The sequence below is a fragment of the Oryza glaberrima genome, chromosome 4 (assembly GCF_000147395.1).
Source record: "Oryza glaberrima chromosome 4, OglaRS2, whole genome shotgun sequence".
NCBI classification, from domain to species: Eukaryota; Viridiplantae; Streptophyta; class Magnoliopsida; order Poales; family Poaceae; genus Oryza; species Oryza glaberrima.
In genome coordinates this window covers 18,018,049-18,031,318 of record NC_068329.1, presented here as the reverse complement: position 1 = coordinate 18,031,318, position 13,270 = coordinate 18,018,049, and the positions used below count along the sequence as shown (strand labels likewise).

Here is a 13,270-nt window from a genome sequence, read left to right as displayed (position 1 = left end):
TTTGGCCGCGCCAGGCAGGCTAGCGTGACAAAAAGTTCAGATTTGAAAATATTTTTTAGAAAGGTCTATTAATAAAATTAAAAAAATAAAAAAGTCTAAAAAGTAAAATAAATTTCCTGAACTTGCTCTGTTTTGCTGAACTAGATGTGTGTTTATGTGCAGATTCATTGTAAAACAAGTGGGCCTGATATTTTGGGAGTAGATATTTTTGTAGCTGGCATTAGAACTGGGGGCGCAATTACTAGAGTAGGGAGATATCTCAAGGCCCTAGTATCAGGGTGACATGTACAGAAAAATATGTAGCGTAAACCATACTCTAACGTGGACAAATCTTAAACATCTATTTTTTACTCGATAATAATTTTCAAGTTTTCGTTAGATATGTAGTTTCCACCACATATTTTCCTAACATGCACTGGAGTGATTTCTTTTTTACTTCATGAATGGTTAGTGTTGCATTTGATCTATCCATCTGTTTGGTTTCTTTCAAGATGTTTTCGCGAGTTTTGACGAGCGTTCACTGTCGTTGTTTCTCTTCAGAGTCCACAGAGAAAATGAGGCTGAAAACATGGATTTCGAGCACTGAATAATGGTTCTGATCAAGCTCTCTGATCATATAGGCAGCCAGGCAGGCTTGTACACAATGCCAACAAAAAAGAAACCAATTTCATCTTTAACTAAACGGAGTGGCAATTTTGGTTTTCTTTCGCATGAGTAGAGATAAAACGCAAACAAGATTTTGATATTGGGTGAATGTTGTTAAAAAGGGTACTCTTTTCTTTGAAGAATTCAAAAAATGGTACATCAAACATTAGATGGACGAAACGTGAAGGACAGACATGGACTGATTGTTGAGTGGCGTAATATTACAAAATGTTATGAAACTCAACCTTTACTCCTTCCATGAAATGGATCTAGAAATGATCTAGGCCTAGCCAACGTCATCCCAGTTTGGGTTTTGTTTCCGCTAGTATCAGCAAAATTATTTGTGTTGCATGGACCTTTAGTTCATTAGTTGATAAGTTCCAGGCTCTAGGCTATGGTGTAGGTCGTTCGGGCCTGGGTCCACCCATAACCATATACGAGGGTTGGGTTATATGAACCCTATAAATTATATAATTTATTCTAACTTAGTGTAGTTAATGGTAATTTTCTATATTTTTGAAGAAATAAGATTGAACCACGTCACCTTAGAAATTGTTGGCCATTTTACAGTAGAGGTGTAGGAAATTACTATTGACTACTCCCTCCGTCTCAAAATAAGTACAGTTTTGCACTATTCACGTTCAATGTTTGACCGTTTGTCTTATCTAAATTTTTTTATAATTAGTATTTTTATTGCTATTAGATGATAAAATATGAATAATACTTTATGTGTGACTAAATATTTTCAATTTTTTCAAAAAATTTTTAAATAAGACGGATAGTCAAACATTGGGCACGGATATCCACGGCTGCACTTATTTTGGGACGGAGGTAGTATATCCACCATTTCAATCACCTTGACTTTTCCTTTGAATTAGATCATCAACACTCCCACAAAGACTATATATATTGTTCATCATTCTCTCGCTTCATAACATATAGGGATATATCAAAAATACTACGCATGTGATTCCTTTATACAATCCTCGTACGATTCCTAACGGTTGGTAAACGTCATGTGTTGCATTTAGGGCCGGCCCTGGCCCTATACAGCCGAGGCGACTGCCGGGGCCCATGATGGTAGGGGGCCCATAATGGTGGGGGTGCCAACACCTAATACTAGTAATATAGTATCTTATCCGATGTTGAGATCAATGATTTTTATTTAGAATTAAAGGTGCTGCAAGTGAGTTTGCCAGATTCTTCGATGTTCGTGCCCGAGATTCTGAAGTTTGTTATGGATGCAGATTTCTATTCAAATGTTTCAGTTGCCTATCGAATTCTCTTAATCGTACCTATGAAGGTAGCTTCATTTGAAAGAAGTTTCTCAAATTTGAAGTTGTTGAATAACTATTTGATATCAATTATGTTGCAAGAAAGGTTAAATGGCTTGGCTATATGCTCAATCGAGAAGGATATCTTGGACACTATTGATCTTAATACTGTTCTTGATGATTTTGTATCAGGAAATGCCCGAAGAAGTATCTTTTCATAGGAAACAATGGATGTGATGTGGTTCTATTCTTCATTAAGTTAATGAATAATGATATTAGTTCCAAGTTACAAATATATTGTTATTTTGGTCGACTTTATTTCTTGATAATTACCAGGCATGTTAAATTTAATATATGGATGTATTTGTTTTCGTTTTGCAAGTAAAATTAGCGTATATATATATATATATCAATAAATTTTATATATAGCTTAGAAGGCCCATCGCGATGAGTTCGCCTAGGGCCCTCGAAATCATAGGACCGGCCCTGGTTGCATTGCTTGGAAACGGCTAAAAAATGCGATGGGCTATCGCTGGAAACGTTACTTCGTACTATTGTACGTGAGAGGATATTTAATAGTGCTAGTGCTATCTGACATGGAACATGAGCGTCTAACCAATATGTTCATATCTTTCTATGGCGCCTTAGATTCCAATGGTGCATGTAGATATACTTTCTTTTGGTGACGCTTTCACCTTTCCACAGTTGGAATCTATTCCTACTTGTTGTTTCAGTTACAATCCTCTTTGCACAAAACATTCATGTACCTGTTAATTTTAATGCGCGGTTATAGATGACCATGCAATCAAAATGTTTTTCATACAGTGCAATTTACGGTCTTAATTAATAAGTTGAATGTCCTGTTACTTTGTATACGTAGCAATATATTTTGTTCTCCCACCAAATATTTCACCCATGTTAAACTTTATATATCCCGCAACAACACATGAGAAACCATCTAGTTAAATTTTCGACTCTTGTTTAACAAGGAGTACTCTTTTCACATTGTACTTTACTGACTATCACAATGTCAATTCATTTTCAATCTCTTATTGATGTAATCTATTTGTAACCTGTAAGTATGTAATGTACTTCTCCTTATCTTATAATGAGATTTGGTCGGCCTGTCTTCCGCTATCCCAGCAAATGTTGATTCGTTTTTTAGTTGCATGTTCAACCATATAGAGAGGCAAGAACGAAACGCACCACACACATGATTACATGAGGGTTCAGCATTGCATGATTTAGGTTTTATGTAAACCTGAATCTTGAATATTATAGCTTTTTATGTTTAGACCCTATATGATACATTTAATCATTATCGAAAAAATGATACATTTTAATAGTTACATTCTTATATTAACCACGATATCCCATTTTCCTGTCATCCGTATATATATACACAGCCATCTTATGATCATTTAGGCAAGAACTAATATAGCTGCCAACACTTATCCCTTGCATTGCTAAGCATAACGAAGTATATATGAATTTAAACTGTAACGATAGGATCCGAAGAACAGAAATAAAAAAGTAAAATAAATATGAAGCCATTTGGCCTTTGTTGAAAGAAGAGCCCTTTGACACAAGGCTTATATCAGTTCCGCTTAGGTGCAGCGGCATCGCATCCCTGCATTTTGCTATGTGCACTGCCTCTGCACTTGTGTCGAACTAGCGAAATACGATACCGTTGATTTTTCTCACAGCGTATTCGTCTTATTTAAGAATTTAGCATAAATATGCAAACTTATAGGTTAAAATTATATTTTATTTGATAATAAAACAATTCACAACAAAATAAATAATATTATATAATTTTTTAATAAGACGAACGCTCAAACGTTTATGAAAAAGTCAACGGCGTTATACATTTTAAAATGGAGGGAGTATATGTTTTGACGGATCAATCGATCAAAGCTTTTTATTTCATCAGAAAAGAAAGGTCCATAAGACTTTCGGCTAGCAGTACCTATATTACTCCACTCCTGTTAATAAATTCTGGAGAAAATCACTGTGTACCCTTGAAAGTTCGTTCAATCCCTTCTATACTCCTGAGATTTGCTCATTCCCCTCTGTACCCCCTAAATTTCAGTTTGGTTCCCTTCTATACCCCTTCCATCAGTTGACCGTTAAATTCATAATACAAAGTCCATTTTACCCTTTGGTATAAAGAAAATATAAATTTATGAAGTATATTTATGGAGCGTATAAATTTATTGTATGCGACTATTATATTTATGAGTTTATTTTGTGAGATATTATTTAACAAAATTAATTTTTATCTCGCATAAAAAGATTTATCTTATAAAAATTTTGTACTATTATAACAAAATATGCTATATATACATTTTTTAATGGTAAAAAATATTTATTTTTGTTTTATCTAAAATAAATTTTGTCATAGATAAAAATTATTCTTGTTTTCCCTTCGCGAGGCGAAACTAAAATATTACTTTTGTTAAATAATATCTCACAAAATAAACTCATACATATAATATTCGCATACCATAAATTTATACACTTCATCAATATACTTCATAAATTTATATTTTCTTGATACCAAAGGGCAAATTGGACTTTGTGATAGAAACTTAATGGTCAACTAACGGTCAACTAATGAAAGGGGTATAGAAGAGATCCAAACTAAAATTTAAGGGTATGGAAGGAAATAAGTAAATCTCAGGAGCATGGGAGGGATTGGGTGAAGTTTCAGGGGTATTTTCTCTAAATTATGATGTGAGGGCCCTCCATTCATATACGTGCAACCTTTTTTTTTTCAGAAAAGAAGGAATATTATTAATATTGCTTAATTAATGAAACATCATAACAGTATTGTTCCTAGAAAAAAAGAGCAAGCAAAAGCAGAGAAATTATTCAGCGCACGTACGTAAAGGTTGAATATTTACTGTTTCTGATATGATGCCTGGTCGGTTAGCATATACTCTTACATATGACGGGGGCATACAAATCAGCATATTAATGCACACTACTGCTGCACATGTGAGGCTAAATATATATGGCCGACACGAAGTGCCAGCGTGTGACACACGGTTCCTTTCGCCAGCAAAAGGAAGAATTCAAGCAGAAGAAAATAATAATATTAGAGTAATATTACACTCGGTTTCTCTAAGAGAAAATCCCCTGTGTACCCTTGAAAGTTCACCTAATTCCTTCTGTACCTCTAAATTTTGCTCAATCCCTTACATACCCCTGAATTTTAGTTTGGATCCATTCTATACCCTTTCCGCTAGTTGACCGTTAGTTGACCGTTAAATTCTTATGAACAAGTCCATTTTGCCCTTTGGTATAAAGAAGTATATAAATTAATAGAGTATATTGTTGGAGCATAGAAATTTGTTATATGAGACTATTATGTTTATGAGATAGTTTTGCACCATATTATTTGCGATAAATATACTTTTAGATATGACATAAAAAATTAATACTTATTTATTAGTTATTAAAAGATTTTTTTTAGCATATGTGTTCTGAAGTAATAAACAAATCTGTTGTATTACTTTGAAAACACATATGCTACATAAAAGAACTTTTAATAACTAATAAATAAGTATCAACTTTTTATATCATATGCAAAACTAAATTTGTCACAAATAATATGGTGCATCACATACTCATAAATATAATAGTCTCATCCAATAAATTTTTACATTCCAACAATATACTTCATTAATTTATTATGTTTCTTCATAGCAAAGGGCAAAATGGACTTTTTCAAAAGAATTTAACGGTCAACTAACGGAAAGGGCATGGAAGGGATCTAAACTAAAATTTAGGGGTATATAAGGGATTGAGCAAAATTCAGGGATATAGAAGGGATTATGTGAACTTTCATAGGTATATAGGGGATTTTCTCTTTCTCTAAAGACCGTGTTCTTTTGGAGGCGTTGAAAACCCTTTCTCTTCGCATGTAAAAAAATCAATGAATTATCACAAGAATAATTAAGTATTAGCTTTAAAAAATTTTAAAAATTACAGCACCTTTTATATACAGTGTGTAACTAAACTCTCGTTTTAATATATTCGTTTTAATATATTGGCATGCGATCTTTTTGCGTGTTTTTGAAAAAAAAATAAAACTTTTGTATAGACACTTGTTAAAGAAACGTATCTTTTAGCAGTTGGGAAGAGCACATAAAAAAACAGAGAGTAGTGAGGTTGGGAACATCGAGGGAAGAACGGTCTAAGATGCCATGAAGATGACTAACGTAAACAGAATTGTTAGGGGTCGCCCGGCCGGCCCATGTGTTCAATCTGGCAAAAAAAATGGCACATCAATTCTTTCATGCGAGCATTGAATGTTCTACATGATCAATACTTGTTCAACAATGGAGGAGCATTGGATGCCCTGAAGAGAAAAGAGCTGGCCCAGCTATATATGCATGCATGGTATCTGATTTATATAGTTTGCTACTTCCTTTGTTTTATATTATAAGTCGTTTAATTATTTTTCTAATCAAACTTTTTAAAAAATATAGTAGTACTTTTAACACAAAACAAACATCTATTTGATGTTTAAGATTGTGCTAATTTTTTCTATAAAATTTGACTTAGAAAAAGGTCAAAACGATTTATAATATGAAGCGGAGGGACTATATATTTGTGTCAATTTGAGGTGTACATATTTTTTTTTCTTTTTTTAACGATCATTCTTTTCCTTGTTGGAGCATATACTATAAGTCTATATGACCTTTAACTCTTTTTTTCCCTTCCCCTCAAGTCACCTTGCTGACCAACGACGGATGACGCACCAAAGAAAGCATCTCTTTTCCTTTCAATCTCCCTGTACATATGCTGTCGGCCTTTGATAAATATATATATCTACAGCTAGCATCCCTCTCCCTGTGATCAAATTAAAGCTGCAGGACAAAATTAACCACTGCTAGAGTATTAGATAGATATGATCGATCTAAGGCAGGAGAAAATTAAGAACAGGCCGGATTAATTTGCATATACTAACAACTGTGTTAATTTGGAAGATCTCTCCTCATCAGTGTCTTTGACACATACATATATTAGGATCATTACTCCTTGTTAATTATATATGTAATCTAACGCGTACCTTTTCCAAGCTAGCCAAAGAATCCAAACCTCTCTTTCCTCTTTTTTTTTAAAAAAAAATGCTTGCATAAAGTTGATGAACAAATTCTTCAGCTTTTTTTTTTAAAAAAAAATATTTTGGTCATGCAGTGATAATTAATTATAAATTGTTCATCTTGAGTGGTGTAGGAATTAAAGTAAAGCTAATTAATAACTAATACATTTGTTCGTACCATACCTTATTGGCATCATTCTTGAGTGCACCTAATTAAAGCAAAGGGCAAATACGCCCGTACCGCGTGATACATGTAATTAAGCAAGGAACGGAATATTGTCAGATTGTCATCACTTGGAGGCCAGGGCAGGCATGCATATAAATTCTTGCCACCTGCAGCATCCTTGATGCCAATATACTTAGCAGTGCCAAAGCAATTAGCAACCACATATATATACACACACAAACACACATATTTCAGATTAGCTTTGTAGCTAGCTAGCCATTGATCAGCTAGATAGAGATCGATCGATCCTGAATCGATATGGGTAGCTGCAATAGTTGGAAGCCAACATTGACAATGGTTGGGGTTGTGGTGGTGTTCGCGGTGATGAACACCCTCATCAAGATGGCCCTGGACGAGGGGATGCACGCCACCGTCCTCATCACGCTTCGTCAGCTCATCGCCACCCTCTTCCTCGCCCCGATCGCCTACTTCCGGGAGAGGTATATAGCATATCTGCATTCTGAATTTCTGATCGATTCAGTTCTTCACCAATTCGCGATCAGTGTATATTAGCATGCCAATTGATAGATTAATTAGCTACAATTGTTATTGTATATATTGTAGCTGTATATATAGTAACATATAGATGTATGTTTTAAGGAATTAACTGATATATATTGTGCTGCATGGAATGGATGCAGGAAGACAAGACCAAAGCTAACAGCTGAAGTCTTGGTGTATCTCTTCTTCAGTGCGGTGCTCGGGCAAGTCATTTTTCATATATACACTACATAGATAGTTTAATTAACGTGATGAAAGATCATTATATGTGTATATATATGCACTAACAAATGATGAATTGATTAAATCAAATGTGTACCTGCGTGCAGAGCGTCCCTTACCCAGTGGCTCTTCTTCCTGGGGCTGCAGTACACCACCGCAACATTCGCCTGCGCCTTCATCAACATGACTCCCATCTTCACCTTCCTTGTAGCTCTGCCTTATGGGTAATTACAATTCATTCATTCATTCATTAATTTCCCCCTAGCTAGAATATATAATAATTAACTAACTCAAAACATACATACATCTGCATGGAAAACAGGACTTTTTAATTGGTATGCATGAAAATATGAAATGAGTATAGAAGGACAAATTAGGGTAATTTTACCATATTTGAGAAGGTATCGATAGGTGCCGAATTTTCTAGTGTAAATTTTGATAGAAATTTTACGGTACTTAAGTATATGTATTAAATTTTATACTAGAAAATATGCTATTTTCCAATATTTTTTTCAAAAATGATAAAATTACTTAAATTTTAGTATCTTCGGTACTAAGTATCCCGAGATAAAAAAAAAGTGTAAAATTTAAATATCTTGAGATACTTAAAATTTCTAATCAAATTTAAGATTGAAATATGTGCAGGCTGGAGAAAGTTAACCTGAACATAGCTGGCATAGCTAAAGTGGGAGGCACGGTGTTAGGATTCAGCGGAGCAATGGTCCTTGCTCTCTACCAGGGCCCATCGCTCACCAAGCTATCATCTTCATCTTCTTCATCATCATCTTCTTCTTCCTCTCCGATGGCATCGGCGGCGGTGGTCGCCGCCGGTCATGTCGGCGGCGCGCACAGATGGGCGATCGGGTCGGTGGCGTTGCTGGGTGGGTCGGCCTGCTGGTCGCTGTGGTTCATCCTGCAGTCGAGGATCGCCAGGAAGTACCCGGCTCTCTACTCGGGGACGGCCCTGATGTTCTTCCTCAGCTTCCTCCAGATGGCCGTGGTCGCCTTGGCCATCGACAGGGTTAGCTTGCCCCCATGGATCTTAAGGACCAAGCTTCAGATCATCACCGTGCTCTTTGTGGTACGTCACTATAGATATACTCCGTGCTATACTACACCTATATTGCAATATAGCTAAAACAAATTTAACATTGTATAATTTTAACTGTGAGAGCAATCATTGTTATACTCTTATTGAGCTTAGTAGTCAAATTTGTCGGATACTCTTATTGAGCCTAGTACTAAAATGTTTACTACTCCATCCGTTTCATATTATAAATTGTTTTGATTTTGGTCAAAGTCAAACTACTTTAAGTTTGACTAAGTTTATACGCAAATATAGTAATATTTACAATACCAAATTAGTTAATTAAATATATTTTTAAAATAAATTTGTCTCGGGTTGATACTATTTTTTTCTACAAACTTGGTCAAACTTGAAGCAATTTGACTTTGACCAAAGTCAAAACGACTTATAACCTTAAACGGAGGAAGAATATGATATCTGAGAACGATATAACTCGCAGTAAAAATTTTACTATATAAGGAGCGTGTTTTAGTTATTGCGCATTCTTAGTGCGTTTTAATGTACCATACCTTAATTAATTAATTAGAACAATTGTTATTAATTAATTGCAACTGATGGATGGATGAATTGATATCTATATATGCAGGGGATAGTTGGGTCAGGAATAGGGTTCTTGGCAATGTCATGGTGTGTGGAGCAGAGAGGGCCGGTGTTCACGACTGCATTCACGCCTCTAATCCAGATCATTGCAGCTGCTATCAACGTCATCGTTCTCCGTGAGCAACTTCACCTTGGAACGTAAGTACTCTCTCCGTTTTAAAAATATAATATTTTTTTAGCTTGTTTAAAATTTTCTTTTAGTCGTTTCAGTTGTCAATTCTTAAATTTTGAATTACTTATATTCCCTTTGCAAGCATGTGATTGGCTTTGGAATCATGAGAATAAGTGTATGATCGAATCCTTATATTATGGTATAAAATTTGAATTCTACAAATCATTATATTTTAAAATGAAGTTAGTACGTTATAGTTATGTGTATTTGTCATGTTTAATTATTCCCTCCGTTTCAGATTACAAGTCGTTTTGACTTTTGTTAAAGTCAAACTATTTAAAGTTTGACCAAGTTTTAGATAAATAGAGTAATATTACAAAGTCAAAACGACTTATAATCTGAAACGGAGTGAGTAATTACTATTGTCATCATATTGATCATGTTTTATTTGACACTAGCTATATATGTGCAGTGTGATAGGTTCTGCTTTGGTTATCATGGGCCTGTATTTCGTTCTCTGGGGAAAGAGTAAGGAGGCATCACCATCATCATCATCATCTCATCCAGCCAAGGAAGCTGTGCCTGTGCTGCAACAACAACACGGCCATGATGATCAAGAAACCACTAATGTACAGATGCAAACTGTCTAGTAATGTCGTAACAATAATTAACAAGCTATACGCAACGCATGCTCGCCGGTGAAGGACGTCGCACTCGACCGTGGATTAAAAGAAAAAATGAATTCATATGCATCAAGTAGTGAAATTAGTCCTCACGGCAGAAAAAAGATTTCCTGCCCTATATATATATGCATTTCGACCAATTAGGAAGGAAGTTGGTCAAGATGATTAATTTTGTATGCTTGTAAGTTGTAACGGATCAAGAGAATGATATTTACATATAGTTTGAAGTGAAATGAACGCACTCCATATATACTAGTAAGTGGGCACATGGAACCCACGCACTAAAAAATCAAGAATTCTATTAAAATATTTTTCAACAATTCTTGTATAAACCGTTGTGCATTTAAAGCTCTGAATACATTCACAAATCAATGTGAAATGTTGTTTGGTTTACAAAATATATACTCACACCACCTCAAAATAAGTACAATCTTAAAATTCAAAATTTGTTCTAAAATAAATGACACTCTAAGAATATCAGGTTTTCCTCTCATGCTAGAAGCGTCACGAAGAAAACCTTGGAATGTGAGTAGGACCAGAGTCATTTTGGTGGTGGTACTACCATTACAATCATTGACATATGGATTCTACTTTTCTATTGTCCCACACGTTAGTATCTATAATGATAGTGTCATTATGATAGAGAATGTGAACCCCGTGTTGATGATGAGCAATGAGCAATCACAAAGGCAAGAAGCCAAGAATTAATACCTGCTAACACTTATCCCTTGTTTTGCCTAAGAGTTTAAATTATACTCCCTCCGTTTCAAAATATAGTGTATAATTATCCTTAATCCAAACATTAAAAAACAATTACTATCACCTCCTAGCTTAAATCACTCTAATAAATACAATATATACACCCAATAAAATTAGAGAATGTACTAGTTAATTATATTTCAAAAAGGAGTATGTGCTAGCTAATTCTATATAGTATGTATGGACGTTTTATATTATAAAATATCTAAAAAAAATTATATCTTATATTATAAAATGGAGAGAGGTACGAAGGAGAGCCCTTTGACCCAAGGACTTTTACCGAGGCCTATAGCCTTAAGCTCTTCCGCGTTCTTCGCTCGAGACTACTCCTGCTCCAATGGCGCTGGCACGCGGCGGCCGCGGCGGCGATAAGGCCATCTGCTCCGTTCACCTCGGCCTGCTCCTGCTCCTTGTCATCCTGGCGCTGCAATGCGGCGTCGAGCCGGCGGCGGCGCGGAGGGAGTGGCCCGTCGGCGACGGTGCCGGCTGGAGCCCCGGCGTCGTCGGGTGGCCCAACTACAAGCCCTTCAAGGCGGGCGACGTGCTCGGTAGCTAATTGCTCCATCCATGTCTAGCTAGCTTAGCTTGCTCTCCCTCTGCTTGCTTCATCTGTCTTCTTCTTCTTCTTCTTCTTCTTCTTCTTCTTCTTCTTCTTTTTACTGAAACTGATCCGTCATGGCCGGTGCTAATGGCGCCCGCGGCGGCGGCGGCGGGCGGCGTGCGTGTAAAACGTAGTGTTCAGCTACGACGCGAGCGCGCACAACGTGGTGGTGGTGGGCGACGTGGACTACGCGTTGTGCAGGGCGCCGGCCAACGCGACGGCGTACGGCTCCGGCGACGACCGCGTCGCGCTGCCCCCCGGCGTCACCTTCTTCGTCTCCGGCTTCCCGGGCGACTGCGACAAGGGCATGATGAAGATCGCGGTCACCGCTAGATAATAGCAAAGACACCAAAAACGAAAGATCGATCGAATGGATCGATCGTGGACGGATGAATATGACTACTCTTCGGCCCGGTTTTTGTCATCCGAATATCCATGGTTATATGAGATTTTGTTGCACATCGTTCTTTATTAAACACAGCGGCGGAGCCACCGCCCGGGCTCACCGACGAAAACTTCATTAAATTTCAATATATTTACAGTAAATTGATGATGAAATTTCTATAGCAAATACTAGTTTAAAAAACTTTTCCATCACTGGTTAAACAAGAAAGATTTAAGTGTGTTTTTGACAACCCTCGACGATTTATTTAGAGACTATACGAGTTTTTTATTAAAAAAATTCAATATAATTATAATGTAATTGTACTGTAACTACACTATATAACTATATTATAATCACATTATAAATAACTTTTATGTAATTTATATACAAGTATCAAAAAAATACCTGTAACTTCATACATAAATTATTTAGAGGTTATGGTATAGTTATATATATGCCATGTTATTTTCTCCAAAAACTTTTGGATTAAATTTTAGATACTCGTGGCACGCTTTTCAAACTGCTAAACAGTGCTTTTCGTGCGAAAACTTTCTATATGAAAGTTGTTCTAAACTATCGAATCAATCCGTTTTTCAAGTTTGTAATAATTAAAACTTAATTAATCACACATTATTACCATCTCGTTTTACGTGAAACACTTAATCTTCATCTTCATCTTCATCTTCAGGAGATTCAAACACCACCATAGTACAATTATATTGTAGTTGAACTAAAATTATATTATAGGTACATTTCAAAGCTTTTAGAAAAAAACTTGCGACGGTTTATTTTGAGAGAACTAAGCGTGGGCAGCAGAGGCACTCATATGCCCTTGCTTCACAAAGAGAACAAGAGAGATCAACACACTTTGCTAGATCACGCCACGCGTATGTGCCTCCTAATACTGATCTCTTGTTTTGCATGCTATGTGGCTTCAAATTAAGGGGTTTGGGTGAGTCTAGATCTGAAGTTGATCGTTGAATGAGAGGCACACCAATTTTGACTTCACCTCTGCGACCATTATCATGCCCCATGGCGCTAGCTCACCGCTAGATCGAGGTT

The 13,270-nt window shown here is 36.1% G+C and overlaps 2 protein-coding genes across 2 annotated transcripts; both read left to right on the top strand.

Annotated features, from left to right (window-relative positions):
- Window positions 1-7,390: 7,390 nt before the first annotated feature.
- On the top strand, window positions 7,391-10,690 carry LOC127771508 (WAT1-related protein At3g30340-like). The gene is made up of 6 exons (XM_052297429.1): window positions 7,391-7,698; window positions 7,900-7,962; window positions 8,089-8,205; window positions 8,627-9,062; window positions 9,655-9,806; window positions 10,253-10,690. The coding sequence occupies exons 1-6, from the start codon at window positions 7,517-7,519 to the stop codon at window positions 10,428-10,430; spliced, it is 1,128 nt and encodes a 375-aa protein (XP_052153389.1). The 5' UTR covers window positions 7,391-7,516; the 3' UTR covers window positions 10,431-10,690.
- Window positions 10,691-11,559: 869 nt separating this feature from the next.
- Window positions 11,560-12,160, top strand: LOC127770837 (basic blue protein-like). Its single transcript, XM_052296620.1, has 2 exons — window positions 11,560-11,770; window positions 11,958-12,160. The coding sequence occupies exons 1-2, from the start codon at window positions 11,560-11,562 to the stop codon at window positions 12,158-12,160; spliced, it is 414 nt and encodes a 137-aa protein (XP_052152580.1).
- The last annotated feature ends 1,110 nt before the right edge of the window (window positions 12,161-13,270 follow it).